Source organism: Phytophthora sojae (assembly GCF_000149755.1).
Source record: "Phytophthora sojae unplaced genomic scaffold PHYSOscaffold_2, whole genome shotgun sequence".
Lineage (NCBI taxonomy): Eukaryota > Oomycota > Peronosporomycetes > Peronosporales > Peronosporaceae > Phytophthora > Phytophthora sojae.
The window spans coordinates 5083001-5110847 of record NW_009258116.1 but is presented as its reverse complement, the minus strand read 5'-3'; the positions used below and the strand labels follow the sequence as shown (position 1 = coordinate 5110847).

The window sequence follows — 27847 nt, the reverse complement described above, 5'->3', positions numbered from 1 at the left end:
GTGAGTTGTTGCAACCAAGTATAATGGCATCCAACGAGACTTCTTCGCGAGCCGCACCTAGTAAAATACCTCTATTTTTACGAACTACATCTGCAGTTTACACGTTACTGCAGTTATAAAGTACGCGGTGCAAATTGGCGCTAATTTCGCTGCGCCATGCGTTCATATTGCTTTACTTAGGTTCTTGCTGCAGCAAACATCACGCCCATCTAATCGAGCACTCTAAAGTGCACCACCATGGACTTGTCCGTCTATATCAATGTAGATACTGGTACTCAATATGATGCGACGTCCAGAAAACACTACGCATGCTACTATGGTGCGACGTCCGGACACTGCATACACTACTGTCGCGCCATGCGCACTCCGTTTTGGATTCCGCAGCCTGCATGAGCCCCAACGTCGCACAGTACCACAGTATGCATCGTAATGGTGGGTGTGAATTAAACCGCACATTTTGTTTTGCTTAAGTTTTATTCCAAATCCAAAACCACGTCAAAAGCATCGATCCGGACGCTGCGCTGCTTTATACCGGTAATACCATGAGATTTTGGATACTCTAGTTCATATTAAAATGTACCGAATGTATTCAACTGATGGTCTGACAAGAAATGACGCTGGCTCTAAGCTATCCGCTTAGAGAACTTGGGGGCTCTACTTGTCGTTGATTCATGGCGACGTGGGTGAGGGATGTTGGAGTCCAACTTGGACGGGGGCTTGGAGGGTGAGGCTTCTGTCCGCTCGCGACAATGGCACAACGGCTTGGAGAGAGACCGCTGCGCCTTCGCCCTTCACCTTGAACCCGGTGTCACGTCGTTGTCAGATCCTCTCCGTACCGAACGGCAATCCGTCCGTCCACCTCTGGCCGAAGTATCAATCGTCGCCACCAAGGATGTCCTTCACGTGACTTGACAAGTGAGCAGCCCACCTCACCTCGCCTCGCTCCTTTCCTTTCCGTCGCAGCTGATTGTTTACCATCCATCGGCATCTTGGTCTCCTCCAAAGGCTCAAAAGCTCTCGGTCCCTCTTGAGCGCGTGCACCTTTTTCGCCTGGTCTCGCGTTACATCGCAAGGCTCAACGGCGACAAATTGTACATGTACCGCAGCCCTCGCGCTGTGAGTCACTTTCAGATTTGCGGCCTGCAGCTCACATGACGAATCAACGTGCAGCGGGGAACGCGTACGACGCCTTCGCGTCGCCCGCGCGGTCGTCCACGGCCATCGACATGGAGTTCAGCTCCATGCAGAGCGCGCCGTCGTCCGTGATCAAGTCGTCGACCAGCGCGTCGGACAAGACGCTGTACGACCACGACCTGGTCATGGTCTTCCCGCGGCGCGAGGGCGGCGAGCTCAAGAAGCCCGACGACTTCACGCTGCGCAGCTTCGTGCAGCTCATGCTGGGCAAGGACGCGGAGCGCAGTCAGCTCGCCAACAAGATCGTGATCGACCCGTTCCAGCGCGTGCTGCGCACGTCGCGCTGCTTCCTGGACGAGCGCGGCGTGGACGTGGTCACGGACACGACGAGCAACGACCACAGCGAGTCGGGCGAGCAGCGGCGCCTCGAGACGCAGCAGCAGCTGCTCAAGACCGAGTACGCGCAGTTCGTCGGCTCGCTCGAGGCCACGACCGAGACCAAGTTCTGCGAGCTCGTGGCCACGGCCATCGCGCGCCGCGTGCAGCTCGCGTGCGGCCTCACCACGCGCATGTTCCTGAGCTGCGACGCGGACGAGATCATCATGACCATCAAGGCCGACAACGACGACCTGCGCGTCGAGGCCGACCGCACCAACTACCGGCTGCAGATCAGCAACAAACCTTTTGACAAGACGCTGCACGACAAGAAGCTGCAGACGCTGCGGCGCGAGATGGGTGAGCAGGAGTGGCAGAGATCCATGGACCACCTGAGGCAAACGCGCGGCTGCGCGGACGAAGGCGCCGACCAGCCCGAGACGGACCCGCTGCTCGTGTCGCGCGGAGACGAGTTCCACCCGGAGCTGCGCAAGGCGCTGGACCGCTGGGGCCACACGGAGGAGGCGGACGGGCTGTTCATCGACGACGAGAGCTGCCGACGCGTCCAGGGCAACCACTGGGACCGCTTCTGGACGTCCATCTTCGCGCTGCCCTACGACCCCATGACGTACTTCGCGCCGTTCGCAGAGTACCGGCACGAGGAGAAGTATCAGCCGTATTACCGCCGCTACCCGGTCAAGTGGGGCAAGAAGAAGGAGGAGACGCTGTTCACGCAGAAGGACCGCATCCGTCTGGCCGAGGGCATCGTGGACAGGCATATCAACACGGACGCGCTGGAGGCCGCGGGGTACTTGGAGGGGCAGATGTTCGCTCTACATGACGCTGCAGCGCTCCATGACCTTCGTCACTCGTGGGCGCTGCACTGGACGATGCTGTATCAACCGCTGCACAAGATCCGCTACTACTTTGGAGAGAAGATCGCGCTCTACTTCGCGTGGCTGGAGTTCTACACCAAGATGCTCGTGTTGCCGACTATCGCGGGTATTATCACGTTCTGCTACATTGAAGCGCGTCAGGCGGTGACGGGTACTAACCAGCAAGGCTACATCCTGATTGCGTTCGCTATCTTCGTGGTGATCTGGTCGTCCATGTTCTCGGAGCTGTGGAAGCGCAAGAACGGTATTCTAGACTCGCTCTGGGGGCTCAGCGGGCTGCACGAGTCGTTCCGTTACCGTCCTCAGTTCCGCGGCACCAAGAGCTACCACCCGACGACAGACGTGGAGGAGGTGACGTACGAGAGCAAGACCAAGCGCCGTCGCGCCTTTGTCGTGTCCGTAATGGTCGTCACCTTCATGGTCGGAATCGTGGTCGTGGCACTCTTTGGTCTGTTCGTGCTGAAGCACTGGATCAACAACAGCGACAACCTCGAGAACCATAACATCAGCGCCAAGTACCAGCAGTCTCTGACGCTCGGTGTGACTGTGGTCAACGCTATCCAGATTCTGGTTCTCAATACGGTGTATCGCCTTGTGGCTCGCAAGCTGAACGACCTGGAGAACCACCGAACGGATGCCGAGTACGAGAACTACCTGGTGATCAAGGTGTTCCTCTTCCAGTTCTGCAACTCGTTCGCGTCGTTCTTCTACATTGCGTTCGTGAAGCGCTGGGCCGAAGGATCCTGCCTGTACGAAGACGACTGTATGAGCGAGCTGCGCGACCAGTTGCTGACGCTGTTCTTGATCCGAATCGTGGTGGGCAACACGACGGAAGTGGCCATCCCGTACTTGAAGTATCGCTACCAGCTCTTCGCCGAGCGCAAGGCTGCGAACGCGGCTGTCGAAGGCGCCCCCAAGGAGACTGGGGAGGAGAAGGGTGGTCACAACTTCATCGAGGAGCAAGCCAAGCTTGTGCCCTACGAGAGCAACGAAGCGTTCGAGGACTACAACGAGATGGTGATCCAGTATGGATTCATCAACTTGTTCGTGGTGGCGTTCCCTCTGACGCCATTGCTCGCTCTGGCCAACAACATGCTCGAAGTTCACGTTGATGCCGTGAAGCTCTGCTTCGTGCACCGCCGACCGTTCCCCCACCCGGCCAAGGATATCGGTGTGTGGTTCTACATCCTGCGCTTCATGACGTACATCGCACTTGGAACAAACTCGGCGCTCATCTTGTGGACGTCCGACTTGTTCGAAGACCAGGATGGAACCGTCAAGGCCTTCAGCTTCGTTGTCGCGTGCCAGGTCTGCTTGGTCTTGGCGGTTCTCGTCGAACGTTCGATTCCTGATACTCCTCGTGAGCTCAAGCAGATTACGGAGCGCTTCGAGCACATCGTGAATGTGGTCTTCAAGGGTCTGTTTGAGGGCGATGACTCCAACCTCAACGAAGTGGCGGAGCGCTTGGACCTGCAGATCTACCCCAACCACCAGTGGGATGAAACGAAGGTCCACTACACGTAGATCAAACACCTCAATGAGACCACGAAGCAACTCCAAAGGCGCTTGCTGGTAATAGATCGGGTTGCTAACGCAGAATTAAAACAAACCTTGTAATAAGCGGATCCCGTTCTTCGTAGTATCAAATCTCGCCCAACAAACTGCAGAGTGAACTCAAGAGCGACACAGACGCAAGATCGCTGCTGATGTCCTTGATATCTGCTCTCCAATAGAACGACCACTTGGTTGCTGTCCAGATTTACTGCGCTCATTCTCCACTCGAACGTCTTGCTCTTGCGACGCCAACTCCTTTACAACTTTGAGCACTCGTCCGTCTTCAATCATCCAGTGGCTCACGAGCGCGTTATTGCCTTCGCAACGCAGACAGTTCTTCAGCGTAAGCAACACACGCAGCATTACCACTCCATCGACTGCCAAGTCATTTGCTTGCAAGCATAATAGAAGCGAACTGCATATACAGACGTTCTAATCAGCAACGAGACAAAACAAAGTGCCAGCAATCCATACTCATGCTGCGTACCTCGATACGGATTCGCTTGCTTGTGTAGATTCCTTGTGGTGAAACAGCGCTTCATTCAGCTGCTCGCCGAAAATCTACAACATAGATGTGTTAGTGAGCGTTGTATTATCTATAGCATCTTCTGTAGCTGGGCAGTATTTACCTGGGATAGAAATACAAGACATCGAGAGGCGAGATCCGCAATTTTATCCTCAACACGGATCTTTCCGCGTGGTGAGAACGCGCTATCGACATCGTCTTCCTCCGGTGATAGATCTTCACCTCGACCGTTCATCTTTCTCTTAGCATTAGCACCAGTGCACAGTCGTATCATCAGTGGCCCACAGCGGACCAGCTCGTCAAACCCTTGTGGAGATGAAGGTATACTTTGCTCGCGCATTTTCCCGTACTGCTGATGAAGCAGATGTAGCAAAACCACCAACAAATCCACCAAGTTACTGTCGAGAACCTTCCGCCTTGTAGAGAAAACTAACCCAGCCACCATACCTTCAGCGATACCCGACTCGTACAACACGTCGAGGTGTCCCTTACGCGAATCAACCAGTACATTTAGAAGTTGTGTAGCGTGAGAGGGCAGCGCCTGGAACTTCGGCGATACACACAGCAATCCCAAAATCGCGGACATCACTCGGAGTTCTTTCGCCTCACTATGGAGAGATGAATCACTCGAGATCAAGCCAAAAAGCAGCTCGCTGGCAAGACTCCAAGTGCTTTCTACCTTGACACTCTGTCCATTCACCATAGAATCAAGGGAAGGAACGAGTGCTGATCGAATGAAGCGGTCGTACAGCTCGTACTCACCATTATCGTCCTCATAGTCAAAATCCAAGAGCACAACGTGAAGGATCTTGAGACAGTTTACTGCGAGCGCATCATCATTCTTCGATCCTTCGGTCGGCGTAATGTGCTCCACCACCGCAGGTAGCAAATGTGTGAATAGTACTTGCTTTTCTACCAACACAATGTCGCTAGCCTCCCTGGCGGAAAATTCAAACAGGTCCAGCAAAATTCTGGACACGTAAACCGCGACCGTCGTCGTATCCAAGTCTCCATAAACGTTTAGTTCTTCATTTGGGAATGCGGTGAGCAGCTTAGCCATCAATCGTAAGAAGAACGTGTACTGCTTGCTGTCATTCGCCACGAAATAGTTCAGAAGTTGAAGACGACACGTAGGATTTCTCAACAAACCACTGAAGAGCTCGAAAGGCAGCGGTGATATCTTAGGAGAACGGTGCTCTGTGTTGTTGTTGTTAGCACTATCGGTGTCTCCATGTTCATGGGATGAAAAACAATCGGCTCCAAGTTTGAGAGCCATTCGAATCGTGAGCTTGCACAGGTTTAGCGCACACTGCGAGAGGTACAATTCAAATGCCGACAGCTTCGACTCGGGCGATACTGAGCCAGGTGTGTCGTCGTCTTCGTACAAATGGTCTGCGATCGGAAACAAAACCTGCTCAACGAGCTTGAGGGCGTCGTTTTGCACGAAAGACTGTAGAAACCCTCGGTTCAGCTGCACACCCAAACGGAGCAGTATGAGGCTTTTTGCTCGCAGGATTGTCGTATTGTCACCTCCTTCGCCATCAGCTCCACTACTTGCAGTTCCTTTCAACAGCAACATCCTCTGAATTGAAGAAAAAGCCACAACTCGGTCCAGCAATAATTCACGACTGGCTTTGATCGCAGTAGATTCTGCTTCTCGATCAGCCGCAACCTTGATGTCCAAAAACGCGTTAACAATATTCAGCGATGCAATCGCCAAGTCAACCGCCCCCTTAGCATTTTGGGCACCTCGCCACACCGCATTCAGTACCTCGGGCTTCGCAAAATGAAGTAGAATCGACCGTTTTAACCGCGACGGCAGATTTGCCGCTGATGACGGTGTGCGAAGATGCCTCAATACTTGTGCAAGCGCCTCAGTTGTTGTAGTACGCAGTGCAAGATGAGTTTGCGACGCCTCCCAATCATTTTCCCAGCCAGAGTTTGCCTGTGAATATTGCAGTAGGCATTCAGTCAGAGTAACCACAATTTGCTCACTCATCAGTTTTGGAAGCAGGATATCTGTACAGTGAATGAGCATGTTGCCAAGCGTTCGGACGGCGTAGTAGCGAACGCCAATGTCAGGATCATTTACACAGGCCAGCACACCTTCCACACCATCCATAGGAAGTTCCCACTCCTGCTGCGTGGAAATATAAAACAGTAGTTCCCCCAGGCAGGCCAGCGCGAGAGGACGAGACTCCAAACCGCTTTCCTCAGAGACTTTCTCCATGCTTGGCTCGATAAGAACTTGCAGAAGTGTTCCCACAAGTTGGCGTAGTTGATCGGGAGAAGACGGCGTGATGAACGTTGCAAACCGGAAGAGAACGCCCAAAACGAGACACAGCATCGGTAGCAATACTCGATTCGACGATGCCAATCGAGATTCGTGACCCAACATCCTGATCAGTAGCTTGAGAATAGAGCTGTTGACAATCACGTGGGCCAGGCGAGCGTGGCAGCTGAGAGAAAATAAATACGCCATGACGCTGAGTTTTTCTGTGTCATCGGCCTGCGAAGACTTGAGACTGACGTAGATTTCCTTGAGCTGGCTTTCCAATGCCTCTGTTGTACACGAGAGAAGATCTTGAGGAGATGTCGGCTCAAAGTGAAGATGGTCCGCGTGAATACGTGGCAAGTCCCCGATCTGGATATCTTTGTTCCCGATGATTGACTTTACTCTGCAGTCAGCTGCAGTAAAGATGAGTTTTGAGACTTTCCGCAGACCACCTCCGGGTGCACCGTCGCGATCAAACAGGGTATGAAGTTGTATTCGCCGCCGAGGAGCATTGCTAACCGCCGGGGGCGCAGAGTGAGGGTCGTTCGCAGCTCGCCATCGATGCCTCATGTCAATATCCAATGGGATGGAGTCAATGTGCTGATCCTCTATGCTAGCATCATCCTCGTCCAAGCCCTCGTTATTACTCGTCGTTGTACGCATCTGTGAGCTTGGTGCACTAACGGGGCGTGTTTCATCGTGATCCCTTCGTTGGGTTGACAAGCCATCCAACAAATCCTCCGAACTGGAATCCATAGAGGCAGCAAACGCAGCTCCATCATCTCCAGTGGCTGCAGATGTAGGGGCATTTGCGTTTGCCTGCGCCGAGAAAATTCCAGGGGTGCCCTTGGCCGAATTCTCATCCTCATCATTTCCTTGTTGATCGTCATTTGGGCGATCTTCGAAGCTGACCGATGCACTTGACGCAGCACTGGCGTCGGGATACCTGCTACAGACTTCATGTGAAACCACGATGTACATACGACCAAGCCCACCTGCGCTTTTAAGATGACTTACCTGCGTGGACTAGGCCCGGCGGCATCGAAAATGGCTTGCGCTGGCATCACAACTTTTTCGAGGCGAGGTAAATCGTTCCAAAACGGGTGGTCGACTAGCTCGTTCCTGGTCGTGATTTCTCGTCAGAAAAATTCTTCGGATGCATGGCTAACCTTGCACCTCCGAAATGTACGACGCACCACGTGATTCGCTGATAAGGGTCTTTCACCAGCAACCGCTCCAGAAGATTGCAAAATACTGGGGACATTTCATATCCAGGGACCGGAAGCACTACGGTATCCGTTTGGATCTTCCTCAAATATCGAAAACGCCGACGACATGTTAACATGGCGGAGAGAAATATTAATTTAACCACATCTAGACGTACCATTCGCGCTAACTCGGAAAAATTGGTATGCGTAAATGGTTGTCGACCTGTTCTGAGTTCGTACAGCACGCACCCCTAAGTAGACCGAATATCCATTAGCTATGGCGCATGTTACTAGGTTGTAGTTCATCGTACCAGAGCCCAAAAGTCTGACGCAAAGCTGTGTATTGCTGGCTGCTGGAATAACTCCGGGGCCATATAGTGTGGAGAGCCTGGAGCAAGCTGCATGTTGACAAGATCTTCAATCAGTTTTCTACCATGCTCGAAATTGCAACAAATAAAATCCTCTCTTACTGGTCGTGTCGGGGCTGCGTCGCTTCCAGGAATGCGTCGTGCAAGTCCAAAATCTGCCAACTAAAACCGAACCAGCGTCAATTCTGGCCCCTCCTTGCGATTTCAACACCTACCGCACCTTCAACGACCCAAACTCGTCGATGAGCACGTTTGCCGGCTTCAAGTCGCAGTACAAAATGCTGTTGGCGTGCAAATACTGCAGTCCCGCCACGAGTTCAAGCCCGAACGACTGTAATACAATCATACCGATCAGATACGTAACACATAAAACACGCCGCAATGCTGCACTTCAATTGTTCCGCACCTTGACGGCCGCCTCTGGCAGCTGCTTGTCCTGCGTGATGAGGTTGAGCAGGTCCCCGCCCATGCAGAACTCGAGGATGAGCCAGATGTGGTTGGACGACTCGTACCAGTCGAAGAACTTGACCACGTAGCGACTATCCAGCTTGTGCAGGAACGGCACCTCGTTCAGAATCTACCACACCAAGCAGCAGCAACAACAAATATTCCATTAAAAATAGTAAAAATATCGCAAAAGGATAGATGCTTTGGCCTCCTCACCTTGTCCATGCGGCTCTTGGCCGTGGACTTGACGGTCACGTACTCGATGCTGCGCTTGCGCCGCGCCTTGTACACGAACGAGTGCGTGCCCCGCCCGATCTCGTCGTAGATGTTGTAGTTCTCCATCAGGCAAAGGCAAGGAAAAGTGCGCAATGCAATCCTCGGCGGCGTTTCGGCCGGAAAGATCTGGTGTGGTGCACACCACGCCTTGAGAATCATGTGGAGGGCTCTTTCTTTCTTCCCTTTCTTTTTCTCTCTCGCAGAGCCAAATATACTGCCTCCAAGCTACTGCAGCTGCCCGTCCTCGCCGCCGTCGTCTTCTCCACAACCCCCAGCGCCGCAACCAGCTACTACCAGACCGAGACCAGGAGGTGCGTTGGTGCACGCTGCGATTCGCTTTCTCCCCGCACCGGTCGCACGCTCCAGCGATAGTCCGAATCATGACACTTGTTCTTACTGATCTTTATTTATTTTCTATTGTGATGTTGCCGATGCTGCAGAGTCAATTAGGGAGCCAGCATGTCGTACGCGTACCTGTTCAAGTACATCATCATCGGCGACACCGGTGCGTTTGGTTGCCAGTCTACACTGCCATGGACCCAGAAAGATCCAATACTGATATTGCTGTTGCTACCTGGTTATTTTGCTGCTGCAGGCGTGGGCAAGTCGTGTCTGCTGCTGCAGTTCACGGACAAGCGCTTCCAGCCGGTGCACGACCTCACGATCGGCGTCGAGTTCGGCGCGCGCATGATCAACATCGAGAACAAGCAGATCAAGCTGCAGATCTGGGATACGGTGGGGCTCTAGCTGGGCAGTTGCAAGAGGTTGACGCTGGGGGCTGACTTTAGTGGATTTGTTCGCTGGTGCAGGCCGGCCAAGAGTCGTTCCGATCCATCACGCGCTCGTACTACCGCGGAGCGGCGGGCGCGCTGCTGGTGTACGACATCACGAGACGAGAAACGTTCAACCACCTGACGAGGTGGCTGGAGGAGGCGCGCCAGAACTCCAACTCGAACATGGCCATCATGCTCATCGGCAACAAGAGCGACCTGGAGCACCGTCGCGCCGTGAGCTTCAAGGAGGGCGAGCAGTTCGCCAAGGAAAACGGCCTCATCTTCCTCGAGACGTCCGCCAAGACCGCCGCCAACGTCGAAGACGTGCGTGCTGAGTTCCTATGAACTGACGGAGGTTTGATTGACCTGCTAACTGTTATGTGTGGTGTGATGGTTATGGCGCAGGCCTTCGTCAAGACGGCGTCCAAGATCTACTCGAACATCCAGTCGGGCGTCTGCGACGTCACCAACGAGGTTCGCACAAATATGATGTGATGATTGAGCCCATGCAATGCAGAGAAGCTGACACTCTATTGTGCGTTTGATGCAGGCACATGGCATCAAGGTGGGCATGACGGGCTCGCCTGGCCCTGGCGGCTTCGGCAACTCGAACCCTCCGGCCAACCGGGGTTGCTGCTAAAGTTGCTGCTGTCCGTTGGAACGGGTGACGTAGGGCTCACACACGAGAAGTGTGGGTCCCAGTAAGAGCCGAGAAAGCCATTCAGACAGATCTAACTAGTCGCTTTCATCCCCTTGACATTCATTGCACGGAAACAAAGACGTCCACATCCATGATGCCCATCAACTGCCTCGTCGTACTTTGCATGGCGCATATCTCCACACCCATCGTACACAAAAGCCATCGTACACAAAAGCCATCGTACACAAAAGCCATTATCAGGTCCTCGTCATGGTGGCGACGTCGATGCTCGCCGAGCTCTCGGCCGAGATCCTGGAGGCGCTGGAGCAGCTTCTGGACGTGGAGGCGCTGATCCATCTGTCCATGACCTGCCGCCTCCACCTGGGGACGCTACGAGCTCTCATAGAGGCGCGGTGCAAGCGCGAATGCTTCACTTCGTACTTGACTCCGACTGTGGCGTCCTACCGCATGCAGGCGGCCGTGCCAGCGACGTGGAGGCAATTGTACGCAGCGTTCAGCAGCCTCCAGAACCTCCGCTGGGAGGTCTGCAAAGCGGACGGCGCGTCGTCGTCACTGCGCGCGCTCAAGTCCGACAACCAGGAGTACGAGGTCGACACGACCGCCACGTTCCTCGTGCGCAGCGGCGGCCACTACTGGTTCAGTGTGTTGCAGGCGAGAATCGCAGAGGTGACGCTGGGTGGAGAGCAGCAGCCGCAACAGAACACAGCGGAAGCACTGAAGTCCAGTCGACTGGATGCGCTGCCATTCCTGCAGTCGCCGCAGCAGATCACCATGGGCAAGTGGGAGAAGATCCGAGCGGTGGGCAAAGGCCCGTGTCCACGACGCAACCACTCCATGACCTGTTTGCCCGACGCACAGTGTGATCGGAAATTGCTGCTGGAAACGGATGGGGTGAGAAGTCCCGTCGAGGAGGAGGAGGCCGTTGTGAACGTCCGGCGGATTGTTTTCTTCGGCGGGCAGTCGGAGGGCATCCCGTTTGAAGCATTTGGGGATCTCTACTTGTTGTGTGTTGAGGACGTCGCAGCCGGGAGTGTGAAGAAGGCTCGGGCAGCTTGGATAGAGCCGAAAGTTGTGGGGAAAGCGCCGTCGCCGCGCTGCGGACACACCGCGACGTTACTTTCTCCTGAATTGTTGCTGATCACGGGCGGGAGCATGGGGGTGTCGCCCATTTTGACGCTGGATGTGTTTCTGCTGCACATTGGCGGATGCTCTGGTAAGTTATTGCGTACCGAAAAATGCGCTGCTCTGTGGACCAATTGTACATGATGAACGTTGCAGACTTCCGCTGGTCGACGCCATCTTGCAGCTCGAGGATACCAACGGGCCGATCATTGCACGATGTTTATCGGTAAGACATCGCTGATACTTGCACCACGCAGCACGCGACACGCAGCACATTAACGCCGTAGCGTTCGCCATCTTTCATTTTCAGAGTATCGGACAGTGAAGTGATAATTTTTGGCGGTCGCCAGGTGAGGGAAGCAAGAGCAAAGAGGTTCACCACAACTCGTGCTAACGTTTGTTTGGTCATATAAGCAGATCCGTCAGTCAAATGGTCTGCTGGGTGTGCACAAGCTGCAGGTTACAACTGAACAAGACGAGCTAGGCGACACCAACTACTCTATCGAGTGGTCGGAGCCGCGGCTATCTGGTTCGTTGCCTTGCTCGCGGCGAGGCCACAGCACGAACACGATCGGCCCCAGAATGCTCCTCTTCGGAGGCCAAGACGAGTCCACTGGTCAGCTCAAGAACGACGTTCGGGTGCTCAACATCCCTGAGCAGAGGTGGCAGCGCCTGGATGTGCCTGGCGAGGCTCCGTGCCCCCGGCGCGGCTTCAAGAACCAGTACTTCGGAACGACTCTCGTCATCTCTAGCGGCTTCGTGCGCTCCACGCAGGCGGGCAAAGTCGACCACCAGCTCCCAGACAGCGACGTCCACGTATTGAGCTTACTGTAAAACGCTAGAAGACTTCTCGACTAGGAGGATATTGTCCTTCCTCATGCGGAGATGATGGAGGTGCCCAGACCACGATGGGGCTCGCAAGTTGAAGTTGCTCGGTCCCGTCGCTTGCACAGGATTCCACGCGCCGAGTCAATGCAGCCAGAAGTCGAAGAGCCAAGACCCGACTAGCCAACCGCCAAGACAAGCCAACTCAAGACCGTCGCCATGGTGAACAACAAGCTGTACAAGCTGTCGCCGTCGCTGAGCCACCTGCTGGGCAAGAGCGAGCTCACGCGTCCGGCCGCCATTAAGGAGTTGTGCGTCGCTGCGACTCATCCGTCTGTCTGTTGACGGAGTATCCTTACACGAGTGAGTCTCTCTGCGTCTGTCTGTGTGTCTGTCTGCAGCTGGGCGTACGTGAAGGAGCACAAGCTCCAGGACCCCAAGGACGGCCGCCTGATCCACCCCAACCAGGAGATGAAGGACGTCTTCAGTGTGGACGAGATCGGTTTCACGCAGGTCATGGGGCTGCTGTCCAAGCACCTGGAGAAGAAGCCCGAGCCGCTCAAGCACCCATGAAGCAGCTGATGGAAGGCAACAAGAAGACACCCACCAGACCAAGTGAACGCTGAGTGCACTGCCTGCCTGCGCCCACGGCTGCGGGCGTCCAGTTCGATTCCTCGATAATATCATTGCTATCTGTTGACCCCTTTGTGCTAAATCTCGGTCGTCAGCACTCCCTCGTCGTTCAGGTACGTCTCTGGACCGACGCGATTGCTGTCGTCTTCGTCGGTTGCAGGCTGCTCGTGGCCGGCGGAGTCGGCATTGATGTCTTCAGGGCGACGTCCCGCTGCGAGCGCCATCTCCCGGTTCACTTCAGCCATCATGCGGTCCATGAAGCGCTGGCTTTCTTCCGAAGACAAGCTCCGTCCACTGAGGAGGTCGTCGGGAGGCATCAGGTAGTGCTGGTGCTGATGCGCTTGAAGTGCAGCAGGTGGCGGCAGTGGCTCATGAGTAGAAGGAGCCACCGTACTGGTATTCTCCTCTGCTGCTGTGCCCTCGACCGCTGGCTGCATTGGAGCAGTGAAGACGGGCCTCCTCTTGACCTTCTGAGACCGCAGAGTGCGGCCGCAAAACTGAGCTGCGAACAGCTCAAACGCCTCGGTGGAGATCTGCGCCATGCTCTGCATAAACTCATCCAGTGCTCTCGAGTACTGCATGTTCTGCTTGCCGACGCCACGCCGCTCCTTGTCCTTGATCTCCACCATGCTCTTCATGAGTCCTTCAAACACGGGGTGCGACTTGAAGTGCCCGAACACGCCCATGCGAGCGAACCGCAGCCAGAAGTACACTCGCTTCAGCCGCTCAGCACCAGCCTCACTGTTGTCGCCGGGTGCGGAGGATGCCAGGCGCTTGACAGTTTGGTAAAGGCCTCGGAATGCCGCGTTCTTGGACAGTTTACGCAGGAAAGGGTCACTTTCAGTGTAGACACTGGGCACGTACTTGATGTTATCAAGCTTCTTGGGCACCTTGGAGCGACTAAGCACACTGCGGAAGTTGGGCACGGTACGCAAATCGCGGCAGGCTCGGCACACACCTTGGTACTGGGGATTCGCGCGGTCGTCGTTGTCGGAGACCGGGACGAATCGCTTGCAACGCAGACTTCGAACGCAGCGGCCTTCCTTGTCCACACGCCAGAGACACTCGCTGAACACGGCATCCTGCAGTACGAGCCGCTGCTCGTCGTCGAGCTTCTCCACAATACGCACTTTCTTGTCGTTGCCAAACACGCGTGGGAAGAGCTCGCGAGCAATTACATAGCGAGGTCGGCTGCCTCCAACAATCTGGACGGCATTAGCGACGTAGGCCTGCACGTTTTCGTCGCGGAGCCCTGTGCACGGCACATGATCACTCGGCATCACAACATCATCCGCTTTGCTGGCGTCGTTATCCTCAGGAGGAGCCAACTCGGAGAGAAATGCCACAGCGGCGGGGTCGCTTTCCATTTGGACGTCAGCCTCAGCGTCCTTCGACTCATCCACCTCGCCATCGTGATCGTGTTCACCTCCAGCAGCAACAGTAACTTCTGAGCCCGCGACTCCAGTAATTGCATCAGTAGTGCTAGTGTCATCGTGGTTGTCGGACTCCTTGCGCGGCACTGGTAACTGATACGAATCCGCTGTAAGGGTCGACTCGGTCTCCAGAGATGATGCACTTGGCATTACCGCGCTGCTGTTCTGGTGACTTTGTATCCCCGCAGACGTCGGAAACGAGCTCAAGTCTACGTCTTGAATGTCGCCAATCGATAAATTCGGCATCCCGAGGCCAACAACGGAAGGGTCCAGCAAGTGCACAAAGCCCTCTTCGCTTGTGATGCGCCCTGCAGTGGCCGGGGTTGACACACCGTACAGCGGATCACTCGACTGTTGGTCTTGAACAACTCTTGGCGTATTGTTACCAGTCGGGGGTAGCAGCTTACGCTTGGTAGGCAGCAGTGATCTCGATGTTGCTGCCAGCAGTTGACGTTGTTTCCTTCCACCCAAATGCTTCTGGAAGAGCTCGCACGCTTCAGGCGATAGATCGGCCAGCGAACGCATAAATGTATCAAGAAGATCACTGTACGTCATGTTCTGCAGTCCCACGCCACGTTGCTCCTTGTCCTTTAACCGCACCATCGCTTCAGTCAAGCCCAGCAATGCAGGATGAGAATCAAAATCGCCTGAGAGACTCATCGAAGCCATTTCCATCCACGTGTTAAGAGCGCTGGGGATATCTGCGAGCGCCAAATCTCGAAGCACACGCGCGTAAGGTTCTCGCATGTCGAACTCGGCCTCAAGCAGGGAGCACACACGCCCCGAGCAAAATTTCCGGTTTATCGGGTTCCGTGGAGGGCCAGGACGATTAGCCATCTTATACTTAGTCGCGGCCGCCGTTCTCAAAGCAGCGTTGGTCCGAAGAGCAGTACACGACGGACATCGGACTTCGCCTTTCCCTGAATCGATTATTCCCAGGCAATCCAAACTTCGCACGGAGTTGCCATCCTTGTCCACGAACCAGAGAGCCTCACCCTCGATTACGTCATGTAGTAACATCTTTTCGGCTTCGAGAAGCTGTTGCTGGAGCTTTGGCTGGCGCTTCTTCGAGATAGACTGCGTACTTCGATGCTCCATGTCACTTTCCTTGCCTTCTTCGGCAGTCTGGTCGTACTCCGAGGTATCAGGAAAGAGGTGAGGAAACAGCTCCCGAGCAATTTTCTGTCGTTGTCGCGCACCTCCCGTGAGTTGCACTGCAGACGTCACGAACGTGTTCATACGTTCATCGCGCAGTCCTGGGCACGGGAGCAGACCTCGCGCTCGAGCGACATCCCAGCGAATCTCACGCGGGAAGCTCTTCTTAGCCTTATGGGCTTGTAACAACGCACTTGCAGACGTGGGTGGCCTCATGAGCACCCCGGCCGATATCATCGTCCTTGCTGTAGGCGATGGGGACATGCCAGATGGGGATCCTCGCTTTGACGTGGATGCAGACGCAGTTTTCGCTCGCTTCTTCGGCTTCTGCTTGTCCGCCACATGCATCAAAAACTGTCCGGGTTGCCACGGCCCGCCAAGCAGCACTATCCGCGAGCACTTGCACTCTGCAAAACGCCCATCAGGCGTAATGCGCGTGAAATGGTCATTTTCACGCAGCGTCATTGCACCTTTGTACATCCGGACACGATCATCAGGAGCATCTGCAGTAGGAGGCACAACTACCCTCCGACCGTCTTGCACCACCCCGAATTCCCGCCGTAATACTGCATCCACCGACTGCAAGCAATATTCACCACTTTCATCCACGTCCTCCTCCTCAGCACCTTCTAGTCCACCGTCATTTCCTGCCTCGCGTTCACCAGTATTTCGATCTTGCCCTTGTCCAGCACCTGAACCTGTATCTGTGTCTGCACCTGCACCCGAATCTTTACCCTCTCCACCACTACCTTGTCGTCGACTATCTGCGCCACCCTCCACTTGACTCCCTGCCTGCTGTGCGTCTCCACTCTCACTTCCGCCTGAAGCTGCTGCTGCCGTCGCTGTCGCCTCCATCTCGGCCCTCTTCCTCTTCTTGGAGCTGGGTCTGCTCTGCCTCAGGAACGAGCAGTTCCTGCTGGCCACGTGCTGCTCGAACTTGAGGATGTACCACGGTGGGTTGAGGCGCACGTTGCGTCCGCACTTGCAGCCCACCGTGCGGCCGTCAGCCACCACCGACGCCACCACTGGATGCTCCTGCAGCGCGCGCACCTTGTCCTCTCGTCTGGAATAGTGCACCGTGCCGTTGCGCATTGCCTCGTAGGCGCTCATCGTAGGATGTTGCTGCTGTTGTTGCTGCTGTTGTTGCTGCTGCTGTTGTTGCTGCTCTTCCGGCGGCTGTGGGGGCTCCTCGCGCTGCGCCACAGAAGTAAATGCGCCGGAATTCTCGCTCTGGGCCTCGTTACGAGCCAGGAAGGCGCGGATCTGCAGCGAGTTGAGCTCCAGACTCATGTCCATGCCGCCCATGGCCATGTCCGCGAAGGCCTCGGCGCCCAAGTCGTGCTCGTCGCCCTCCTCGATGATGCTCAGCGGCGCTGCAGAGTCGTCGCGCTCCATGGGGTAGAACATGCTCATGGAGGCCGGCGCGGGGGCTGCAGAGGAAGAAAGAGATGATGAAGACGGCGGTGGAGAGCTGCTGGCGGGCGCAGCGGGCGTGGCGGAGGCGTCAGACGCCGCTGCCGCCGCAGCGACCGAGGACGCCTTCGGGTCCGACATTTTCCGTAGTCAGGGTTTGGTAGTAGTGGGAATATTGGCTAGTAGTCATACTACTACTACTACTATCCAAATTCTGGCAATAGTAGAATGATATCTATTAGTAGTAAGGCATCGGTGGTACTAGCATGACTACTAATATGACTAATATGAGTATTTGACCATCATTCCGAATTCTGACCGCAATGGTGCTTACTGGCCTCCATATGCGAAGTATGAGCTACAACTGTAGGTGCGCGCTGTCCGTTGTTATCCTAAGAGGATTCCTCACGAAAGACCCGGTTTAGACGCGCTTGGCTACGAGCAGCGTTCAAGCACGAGTAAGTTTTCGCGATCCTCCGCGAACCAACAGCACACGTAAATGCTTCCTCAAAGCTGCTCAACACTCCAGACCTTTATATTGCGTCTTCTATTTCACATGATCTCCGTTATTGCACTCTACCTTGCCTGAATATCCCGGTCAGTGCATTGCTCGATCACAAGCGATAGAGTGAGGTACTTCATTTAGAGTAAAGTGATGACTTCTGAGTAACTTCGCAAATGGCTTCTGGTTTCTTTGGAAAGATGTCATGCCCAGTATGGCAACCTAGAAATAGAAGAGGAAGACACAGCGCAAGTATACATGAGGAGGAGATCATCGGCATACATGTACTGACGAGAAGAGGTTAATAGGAAAGTTAAGCGTCATCAAGCCGAAGACTATGCAAACACCACCTCAGACTGCTTGTAGTATGCTATTCACTTCGTTTGTGCCAGTGCAACAGCCAGCACCTTACGTTGATGTATCTAGCTTCTAGTTTATACAGCAAACTAACTTCAAAAGAAATAATGTACTCGAAAGTTGAAGCATGTTACTCTTACTCAGAAGTCAGGAGAATACTTGAGGGTAAGGACGACTCCCAGATGTACAGTTGAGTGTAGGCTCCTGGGAGTCGGTATCTCCGCATTAAAGTCCCTGGTAACAAGTGCGCGGCTGCGAAATTAGTATAGCGAGCTGCTTAGTACAATTGAAGCTACAAAGGCAACCACGAACAGCAGCGTTACCTTTGAGATAACGTTAGCTTGCATTTGTCACACAGCACGTTGTTGCACAAATGATGCACCTGTCGGCCGCATACACAGCACGGAAAAGTCTCCGATATGGCACTTTGGTGGCAATCACTCTTCGCGCACTTCATGGCGTGAAGTTGGAAGCCTAATGAGGGATCCTGACTGGTGCGTGGCCACTCACTCGTGCGATCTGCCGTCGGTTGAGGAATGGGTACATTAGTAGCGATAATAGCACTACTATCCATGTTTCGTTTGGCTTCTATATAAATAGTACTACTAATGGCTCCAATCCCAGAGCTATAGTAGTAGTAATAGTAGTAGTAATAGTAGTAGTAGTCATAATATGCCTACTAACGGTACTATTCGGGAGACTACTACCAAACCCGGGTTTTGACGCAACTCGTATGCAAATTTGGTAATTTTAAATCCCGCTGTAATTTACATAATATGAAAATATATTACATTACTTACAGGGGGTTTCAAAGTTGGCAGACATAAGAACATAAACAGCTGTTCAGCCAATCCGGTTTTGCCGTCATGTCATGTTTTACTGACGCCAAAATCGAGTACAAACGACCTAAGAGCCTATTGACTTGGAATCTGATGGCTAATCTAGTCATCTCAAAGATTTCCCTTTCCTTCTTCCGCCAGTCGCGAGCCCCCACGAAGGCGCCAACTACGGCTCCAGCGTCCATGGCGTCCAACACCAGTGCGCGTTGTCTGCGTGACACTTGAAGCATTTCAGCAACGCCGTAGACTTGATGTCGGCGCTGCTGTTGCTGACCTTGGCCTTCTTAAGTCTAGTCACGCGTACTTGCCCTCGACGCTCGCGTGTTTCCTGTTGGCCTCGATCACGACGCCACTGCACTTGTACTTGCCCTCGACGACGGCGCTCGTCTTGCACTCGCCGTGGTTTGTGGACTTGCACGTGGCCTGGTTGCAGGTGCTCACCTTGCCCTCGGCGCTGCTGGTCTTGCTCTCGCCTCTTGCGCTCACCTTGTCATCGCCGCTGATACCCCGTGCTGGTGCTAGTCTCGTAGTTGGCACCTTGCAGCTGGAATCCAGCCGACTTGACCTTCGAACGCGGAACTGCACAGGCTTGTGTTTGCTTGCCGACTTGTAAAAAAAAGGGGGTTCAAAGTAACTTTTGGTACAGCCAATCAGGGAGGCTGAAAATTATCATGTCTTCAGGTCAATATGTTTGGCGAAATCCTACTTTGAAACCGCCTAATATATTAAACATGTCTGGGGCCCTCTCAGATCGACGTGGCACGAGGTTGTAGCGGCCGTAGATGATCACACAGGTGATTTAGCTGGCCATAGTGCTATGAAGTGGCTATATACAGTGTACTATTGCCCCCAATGTCTTGCAGTTCTAATGCGTCATGAGAGGTGAGGAGGTATGGCCAACTTGGAATGCCTCCCCTCTGAGCCTTATGCTACTATTAACTCAGGTCAGATATAGCTACAGTAAATTGGACTAACCGATCACGTAGGAGCTCCATTTTATATAAATCGGACTCCGAGATAACACGTCAAATCGGGCGGCAAAATAGTTGAAAACCACAATAAATTGCGGGGCGTAATTTACGGCGCCTCTTCAACTTCACCTTCATCGCCTCCATCAGCCATGACGCTGCGCGTGTCGGGTATCCGCGAGGACATGCTGGGCATGAGCAGTCGACTGGACCTGGAGGCGTTGAGCTCCACGTCGTCGCTCCCGATCGACCCGAATTGGACCCCGAGCCACATACGACTGCTCTACCTGCTGTCGCGGTTCGCGCAGTACCCAAAGTCGACGGACGAGGAGGAGAAGTGGCTGCGCAGTCTCCCGCTGCAGGTGATGGTGTTCGAGGCCATTGTGCACGGTCTGCTGGCCTTCGACTACTCGCCGGTATGCACGAGCATCGTCAAGGACGGCCAGTCGCGGCGCCTGTGGCTCAACATGAGCCACGACGCCCGCGCCGCCATCGACGACCTGCGGGAGCACGAGCTGGTGCAGGCGCTCAAGACCTGCAGCGAGGACTTCCAGCCGTCCACGGCCTTCCAAGTGACGGAGAAGGGCATGAAGGTGCTGCTGACGCTGCTCCCGGGGCGAGACAAGCAGCGACTCGACGAGTTCCTCGCGTCTCCCGGCGAGATGAACGCCACCGTGTCGGTGCAGGGCGTCGAGGCTCTCTCTCCGCGGGTCTTGAGCTCATCGGCCACGTCCCCCTCGGGCCTCGTTCTGGTGGACAACGCACTGCTCAAGATCACGTACGACCCGGACAAGGGCCACTTCCGCATTCGACGAGGGGATGGGAGCGTCTACATCTCGCGCGTGACGGACATCGAGGAGGTGTCGTACGTCTCGAGTCCGTACTTGCCGTCGTGTCTGATGAAGAACGGCACGGCCAACTTCTCGTCCAATGCCTGGCAGGTTGATAAGTGCCGCAAGGCAGCGGCCAATGCGGGGAGCAGCAGCATCCAGGACGCAGACCTGTCGTTCGCCATTGTGCTGGAGAATGTGAGGCTGATGGTGGGCGAGTGGATCCCCTTTGGGCCGAACCAGATCGTGCTGCTCAATGATCGTTTGGGAGCTCTCGAGCGCTGTCAAGGTGGGCTGTTCACGTCGGAGCTTGACGACGCACCGACTTCCACCTCGCTCGCTATCCCCTTGGGGCTCACGAAGATTGCGATTGTGGACTTTGAGTTCGACAGCTTCACAAACTTCGAGGCAGACATCTACGAGCCGATTGAGGACGGCATCATCCAGATCGAGAGCTTTGGCATGCACCTGAATGGAGACGGATCGATCATGTACGGGATGGAGATTGACGCTACCATGGACCGCTCGGCCGACTTCCTGTGTGTTGATCATCTTGCTCGGTTGCTGGTAGATGTCGATTTGGACTCGTCCAAGATCATTAACGACTTGTTGTCGCCTCACCAGCGCGCACTAATGGATATGTTGTTCATGGGCGACGCACGATCGCGAAACAAGTTCGCGTTGTTGACGGCAAGCGGCATTTCTCCAAAGCTCCCAGCGCGAGCGTACCTTGATCGAGGCGAGAAGGAGAACGAGCTGAAGCAGGTCCTAGGCGAGCTCCATTCAGTTCATGATATTGGCCTGGATGATAAGCTGCTGGTTGGCCACGACGGTATGCTGCTTGCTGGCCCGAACGCCAACAAGCACGAGCCGCTGCTGGTCGCACACTTGGCTCTGCTGTCCCGGGAACTAGTCGTGCGTTTCTTCTTCAAGCGTACCTTCATTCTGGGCGACGTATTGGCACGTGCGAGGAACTACATGACCAGTTACGAGATGAATCCTGAAGCAATGGACGACATGCGCGACAGGGTCAGTCGCTGTGCGCACGATTTGGTGCTTCTGGAGGAAATTCTCGAGCTGTTGCGGGAGTCACTGCACGACTTGGCGCTCACGATCCCCCCGCGCCCCACGCCAACTGCTGACGACCCCACCGGAGGAGGCGCCGCGCTTTACGATCATTTACAACTACGAAAGACTCACAAGGACTTGGAGCTGCGCTGCAAGGATCTGGCGAAGTTATTGCGAGGCTTCCGAGCCAAGCTGAAGCAAGTGCAGGGCCAAAATAGTACGATGGCCAAGACTGTGCTTGAAGGACTTGTCCTTGGTGTCGAGCGCAACGTTGGGGTGTTAGCAGAGGCCACACGTGCTAATCAGCGCTCACTAACGGGCTCTTTCGACGTGCTGTTGTTTCTGTTTGCTGGAATTCTAGCCTTTGAGGTGATGGATCGAATCACGGATGGCCACCTCCTGGGGGTGGATGAAGCCACCGCGCCGTCGTTGCAATGGATAAAGGATATGATAGTCGAGAACTTCATCGACTACCCGGCCCTGTGGTTTGTGATGGATTGCAGCTGGTTGATCATCGTCGTGGTGATCCTTCGAGCCGGCATACGCATTGCCTATCGACGCCTTGCTCGCACTCAAAGGATGGTATTCGCTGATTCTCCTCGGCGCATCAACGTCGCAGCCGTGGAGCAATTTATACGCGCCCCGATTGATGAAGTAGTCTCACCTGAACCTGGAGCTGTACCGCCAGCAGCGAGGGGGCGATGCATTCGACGCCGGAATCGAGTAATCGAGTCGAGGAAAGCCAGTGTCAGAGGATCTATTCGCATTGTGAAGGTTTTGTGGAGTGAACCAGCCAACCGACCAAAATGCCAGACGTGGATGGAGTTTTTTATTCGAGTGCGTCAAAACTGGGAGCAGTTTATCGCGCCGCCAGTCCGCACTCAACTGACGTACGACGCCACCAACGGCTTCCTCATCGATGTCATCATTCATGTACGTTCGATCTCGATGCCAGTTCATTCATAGTGTTTAACGTTTTCCTTCGCTGGCCGTTGCAGGCGGGACTGGCCACAGATTGCTGCGAAGTGTATGAGCAGCTCGTGAGTCAAATGGAAAGGTACGTCTTTGCATCGATGCCAGGAGTGTATCACGGCTTCCCACTCACTCTAGTCGCGTATTCCAGTGCTGGGTGTTTCGACGAGCACTTCACGCCCCCGACCGTGTCCAAATCGGATACCTCTTCTCCAACCTCATCGTCTCGCCAATGGTTTCTACCCCGCTCGCTGACGCGCTGGAATGTACCCGTGCACCCGACTCAGGAGACTTGAAGAGCCCCACTTCGGCTATGACGCTATATGTAGTCGAAATTGCCGCGGCCAATTAACTCGATCCATCGCGATTCACTAGTTCTCTAGCCAGTTTCCAGAGAAGATATACACCGGTACACTAGCGCTACTGCCAGGGTCTTGGCATCGCTATTGTCCAACATCAGCATGACAGAGTTCGTGGCAAACGAATGAAGCCTACCGGAATCTTCGCAAAAGCCGGATCGTTACGCCGGAAGAAAGCTTTTGAGACTGCTCTGCCGGTGGTCAAAGTGCTGCTATGCAAGTCAAAGCCTTGCAGTAGACTGCAATACTATCTATTGTTCAATCTCCGAACCCATGCAAATCAAAAATCACCGCGCAGTGCTGACCATGGCGCACTACAAACCATCTCCAGGTTGCCACATCATGCGCTGGTTGTGACACGGACTTGCTTTATCGTTCCGAATGAACACTATCTGTGCGTGCGAAGCCGACGTTATTTTCGAGAAGAAACATTGAAACGAACCTCGTCGACCGGGCGCCGCGTCGTGCCCTCGCCATCAGTTTTCTTCACTTCACGTTCCTCCACTTGTCCGTCTCTTCGGTCCTTCCCTGACGCCACTGCGAGACCCGAAGGCGTCATGTTGGACAAGAAGAGCAAGTCGTCTCGCCGGGCTTCGCAGCCCCTCGCCATGACGCCACCCATGTCGAACCAGGAAACGCTGCCACGGTCCTCGAGTTTTCTGCTGGCCGGGCTGAAAGCCTTCAGGGAGTCTCTCACCCATCAGACAGCGACGAAAGCGCGACGTGATAGCAACACGAGGTGCATCAGCGCGGACTTAGGCTCAAGCGATGATGAAGAAGATGAAGAAGAAGTCCAAGTTCTCTCCATTCCAAGCAGGGGCCGAAACCAAGACCAACACGAATGCAACAACGGAAGTGACGACACCAAAGACGCTGAAATATCGTCGAGTGGGAAGCGTTCGCTGCGTCTGTGGAAGATCCTAGCCCCAAACTGCAAAGGCGAGTCCAACCGGGCCACCGTCATGTACTCCATCTCGTTCTACCCGTGGAAAATGGAGCCGCACGGCTACTATTCGCATCCCGAAGCTGCAGCCAACTGGGTCCCGGACACTGTCAGCGCTCGCTGCCAGATCTGCCTCGCGGCGTTCACGCTGACCCGCCGAAGACATCACTGCCGCCTGTGCGGTCACCTCGTGTGTGCCAACTGCTCTCACGATCGGACGTATCTCCCCTTCGCCGGCTCAACGCCTAGTCAACACCGACTCATTAAGGACGGAGCTCCTCAGAGAACGTGTAGCTCCTGCGCTAGTACACTGCGGAACATGGCAGGACAAGACGATCCTCGCGTGAAGCGCTTCACAGTGGCCGTATCCTCAGCGAGACGACGCAAATCCACTTCATCAGCGACAGCGATCTCGGTATCTGCCTCGCGGTCAGTGGTTGAGGTGGAGGTGGAGCGTCCGTCCCCGTGGTTGAGGCGTACTGGCATGGCGCTCACAGACAGCGACATCGAAGACGAAGAGTTCTTCATTGAGTCCACGAAGGCACTACAGCTCGACCAACGCTCTCGTGGAACTACGCACCACTTCCCGCTTCGTCTATCCGTTACCAGAGCAGAAGAACTTGATGAGATCCTGAGCGCGCGCGCGTGTTCTCGTGCGCTGGACCAGGGTGAAAACTCTGGCAGTCGACAGTTTGTCATTAGCTCCGCGTGGCTTGATCAGTGGTTGCAGTACGTGCGCGTAGACTCGGCAAGTGCTGACGCAGCATCGAACGCGTTCTGCAAGGGACGACGAGGTAAGCCCAATACGAAATGTCGTCTGACGAGACCCCCGCGACCTGGTCCGGTTACGAATTATACGCTACTGGACTTTGTGAACGGCGAACTGGTGCCCAAGCCCAACCTCACTAGAAGCAAAGGGAGTCACGGCGGAGGGGACTATCGCGTTGTCAGTCAGGAGGTCTGGGTCACGTTCTTGGAGCTCTACGGCGGAGGACCGAGCATTCAAGTGCCTCTGAATAACGATGGCGACGTCAACGTCAACAGCACTGCGATTGTCTCTGGGAACCGAATCCAATCGCCAGTTCGACGTACGAATCTACCGCAATGGATCATCTCGGAACTGGACGACTCAGCACCGACACTGGCAGCCTCTCCACCGATTGAGAAATACTCTGCAGCAACCAGAAAGGGGGCGGCTCGGGGGCTCGGAAACCAAGCAAACTGTAAACCCATCCAGCATCATACGAGTCCAGGGACAAGAACTCATTCAACTTCGAACAAGCGCCTGGTATCGGCAGCATCCATGTCATCACTCGTGAAAAAGCCAACAATGAGGCACTTGGCGCTGCGCTGTGAATCTCCTCGATCAAACTCGCCCAGTCGATGGAAGCTGCGCGAAGAAGAGGGCTCGCGGGCTCGAGCCGAGACAATGATGTGTGGACGAGCAGCTCACTTAGGAGAAGCCAATGGCGCTGAGACTGGAACACGCAGCACTACGGGAGACGCCGGTTCCACGTTAGCTGCAGTGTCGGCGTTTGCTACGGCTGCCACGTTGGCTCGAGAGCGCTCGGCCATTTCTCTTAATCGCCATTCTGCGGCGATTCCGAGCGGCTCCATGCTGGAAACGCAATGAAACTCACACATGACCGCGTCGATGCACGTTAGAAAGATACAGATTGGTATAAGCCGACGTGACGTTGATGAATGAAAGCATGCAACGTTGAGAGCCCACAACGCAAATCCGTTCAGAGTCTGCTTCGGAGACAAAGCTTTGGGTTTACAGGATCAACGGAGCGTCTTGTGGGGTCGAGGGGATCTCGAAAAGCTCGAGCAAATCTTCACCACTGAGGACGACATCCAGCAAGAACTCTAGTGGCGGCGAGTCCAGCGGTGATTCTGTTGCAGTACTCATGTCTGGGTTATACTTGAGGTGCTGTTCGCTTCGCTGGATGTCGCCCAATTCGCATTTGTCTCCACTAATGACAGGGTCCACCTGCTCTGCGCCAAACCCACGAGGCTTGAGCTTGAACTCTAGACCCTTCGAGTAGTGGTCCTCGCGAGTTACTAGGTTACTCGTCGATCCCAACTTGCCCAAAGTTCCTCGATCAGCCATACATGATCGGAGAAACTCTTCGGGCGCCCGCTTCCGCATTTTGGTCGGTGGAACCGCAGACAAAGAGCTTTTTGTTGTTGTCTGCTCCTCGACGGTTGATGCGGTTGTCCCAGTCTGGTCAGTCTGGTGACGCTTTTTGCGCTCTTCCGCTCGTTTCTCCTTGGCGCGAATGCTCTGAGCGTGACTCAGTACCTGCCGCTCGGTTCTTGTGCCGACATGCGCTGCAATTTGCCTCCAAGACCCGTAGCGATACATCTCGAGAGCTTCGCAGTACCGTGCGTGCTCGTCGCTACTCCAAGTCCCGGACTTCTGCGTAATGACACACTTTTGTGCCGCTGGAGAAGGCTGCCTTGGCTTTTCCTCGAACCACTCAATCTCCCTGGCAGCGAGCCGCGCACTTCTCATGTTCAAGTCGTCGCTGTCGTCGTAAAGTGCATCAGGAGGTGAGAGACGTTCGAGAGGTTTGGCTGGTGGTGACAGCGGCAGTAGAGGGGAAAGGTCCAAAGGTGTCTTTGTCCGAGCGAGGAGTCTTTCGAGTTGGAGCTCCAGGGCCTGCTCGGTCTTCCCACTGTGCGGGAGTAAACCACCAGCCACTCCAGCGCTTGGAGTGTTAGCTGATGGGGTATCTTCAGGAGGTATAGTCGTCGCATTGGCGCTGTCATTATGGACGGCAGGCCTGACGACGGGGCTTTGAATTGGCACGAAATCCACAGAAAACGAGTCGCCCCGCTCGTTCGAGGAAATCGTCGGCTTGCTGTCCAGTACGGGGCCTTGACAACTTGCATAGGATTCAGCATAGGATTCAGAGCGCTGGTGCTGTCGAAGACAACACAGGGACAGCGCCTTGACACACCATTGAAAGCTCGACTTGAGCCGATGGCGCTTCAAGTCAACTGCGCTTTCGAGTCGGGGTGGCACCGACGATGGTTCCTTGGTCTTGAGCTTCACGACGAGGTTGGGCAATCTCTGAGGCTTGAACGCATCCCTCGACGAAGATTGTTGCTTCTGGTTGTCTGTCGTTGCCCACGACCAAGTGTTCGTGACGCTGGCTTGGAGACTCATGGCAATGCTGGGTGAAATGAGAAGTGAGCTGGATATCAGTTGCCTCGATCGCGGATGATGCTCCACCGCTGCATCGAAAGTGGCACGTTGTACCTGTTTGAACCCATAGATCTCGTCCATCCTGACATGTCCTGCCTGCAGAGCACCATGCTCAAGCACACGCTAGTGAGATTCTCTTGAACCTATGACACTTATTGACGTCACCAACTTCAATTCACCCGCATCGCACGCAGTTGCCGTATATAAGGGCATTTTGAGAGGCAGTCGTTCAGCTTAGTCCTGTTTGTTGGCAAGTAGTTTGGTAAAACTGGCAAGGTGTAAATACATTCAACACTTGCACAACGATTAAGCTCTTACGTAGCTTGTGTTAGTGGAATATCTAGCAGATCGAGCAGGCTTTCATCACTGAGGGCGCTCACCCGCAACACGTCAGGCGGTGGGGAGCACAGCGGAGAGTCCGGGTCAACACGAGGCTGCTTGTCGGAGCATTTATCCGCAAACGAATCTCGGATCGAGTCACTCTCACGCTTTTTTCCAGACGCATCTTGGAAGCTCTTCGATCCGTCATCGCCGTCTTCACGAAATGAAAAATCAACACCAAATCGCAACTCCCCAGTCTCAAGGTGGTTATTCGCGAGTGCCGGGGCAGTATCAATCTGCCCAGCATTGCTAAGCAGCGACGCCATAAGCAGCTCTTCGGGCGTTTGGGTGTGGCTTACCCGGTTCATCATTGCAGTCGGAGTGGTCGAAGTAGCCGTTC

The 27847-nt window shown here is 54.7% G+C and overlaps 9 protein-coding genes across 9 annotated transcripts; 5 read left to right on the top strand and 4 right to left on the bottom strand.

Annotated features, from left to right (window-relative positions):
* Positions 1-1151: 1151 nt before the first annotated feature.
* Positions 1152-3929, top strand: PHYSODRAFT_486169 (hypothetical protein; the record flags this gene model as incomplete). Its single annotated transcript, XM_009521368.1, has 1 exon — positions 1152-3929. The coding sequence occupies one exon, from the start codon at positions 1152-1154 to the stop codon at positions 3927-3929; it is 2778 nt and encodes a 925-aa protein (XP_009519663.1).
* A 626-nt stretch (positions 3930-4555) lies between these two features.
* Positions 4556-9125, bottom strand: PHYSODRAFT_311389 (hypothetical protein; the record flags this gene model as incomplete). Its single annotated transcript, XM_009521367.1, has 12 exons — positions 4556-5984; positions 6063-6358; positions 6467-6682; positions 6734-7706; positions 7778-7882; positions 7957-8066; positions 8145-8219; positions 8280-8366; positions 8439-8498; positions 8557-8667; positions 8743-8913; positions 9000-9125. 12 exons carry the CDS (start codon positions 9123-9125, stop codon positions 4556-4558), a joined length of 3759 nt encoding a protein of 1252 aa, XP_009519662.1.
* Positions 9126-9518: 393 nt separating this feature from the next.
* On the top strand, positions 9519-10472 carry PHYSODRAFT_483962 (hypothetical protein; the record flags this gene model as incomplete). The annotated part of the gene is made up of 5 exons (XM_009521366.1): positions 9519-9564; positions 9655-9794; positions 9869-10156; positions 10238-10306; positions 10383-10472. 5 exons carry the CDS (start codon positions 9519-9521, stop codon positions 10470-10472), a joined length of 633 nt encoding a protein of 210 aa, XP_009519661.1.
* A 468-nt stretch (positions 10473-10940) lies between these two features.
* PHYSODRAFT_483570 (hypothetical protein) lies at positions 10941-13013 on the top strand (the record flags this gene model as incomplete). The annotated part of the gene is made up of 6 exons (XM_009521365.1): positions 10941-11499; positions 11772-11841; positions 11926-11965; positions 12030-12398; positions 12624-12751; positions 12842-13013. 6 exons carry the CDS (start codon positions 10941-10943, stop codon positions 13011-13013), a joined length of 1338 nt encoding a protein of 445 aa, XP_009519660.1.
* A 137-nt stretch (positions 13014-13150) lies between these two features.
* PHYSODRAFT_556960 (hypothetical protein) lies at positions 13151-17056 on the bottom strand (the record flags this gene model as incomplete). The annotated part of the gene is made up of 3 exons (XM_009521364.1): positions 13151-16287; positions 16435-16783; positions 16865-17056. The coding sequence occupies 3 exons, from the start codon at positions 17054-17056 to the stop codon at positions 13151-13153; spliced, it is 3678 nt and encodes a 1225-aa protein (XP_009519659.1).
* A 2010-nt stretch (positions 17057-19066) lies between these two features.
* Positions 19067-19767, bottom strand: PHYSODRAFT_325493 (hypothetical protein; the record flags this gene model as incomplete). The annotated part of the gene is made up of 2 exons (XM_009521363.1): positions 19067-19370; positions 19748-19767. The coding sequence occupies 2 exons, from the start codon at positions 19765-19767 to the stop codon at positions 19067-19069; spliced, it is 324 nt and encodes a 107-aa protein (XP_009519658.1).
* A 125-nt stretch (positions 19768-19892) lies between these two features.
* Positions 19893-22906, top strand: PHYSODRAFT_481452 (hypothetical protein; the record flags this gene model as incomplete). The annotated part of the gene is made up of 4 exons (XM_009521362.1): positions 19893-20416; positions 20459-22571; positions 22637-22695; positions 22762-22906. The coding sequence occupies 4 exons, from the start codon at positions 19893-19895 to the stop codon at positions 22904-22906; spliced, it is 2841 nt and encodes a 946-aa protein (XP_009519657.1).
* A 1025-nt stretch (positions 22907-23931) lies between these two features.
* Positions 23932-24885, top strand: PHYSODRAFT_466291 (hypothetical protein; the record flags this gene model as incomplete). Its single annotated transcript, XM_009521361.1, has 1 exon — positions 23932-24885. A coding segment is annotated over one exon (954 nt), but the record flags the coding sequence as incomplete, so codon positions are not given.
* A 1290-nt stretch (positions 24886-26175) lies between these two features.
* Positions 26176-26340, bottom strand: PHYSODRAFT_380386 (hypothetical protein; the record flags this gene model as incomplete). Its single annotated transcript, XM_009521360.1, has 1 exon — positions 26176-26340. A coding segment is annotated over one exon (165 nt), but the record flags the coding sequence as incomplete, so codon positions are not given.
* Positions 26341-27847: the final 1507 nt, after the last annotated feature.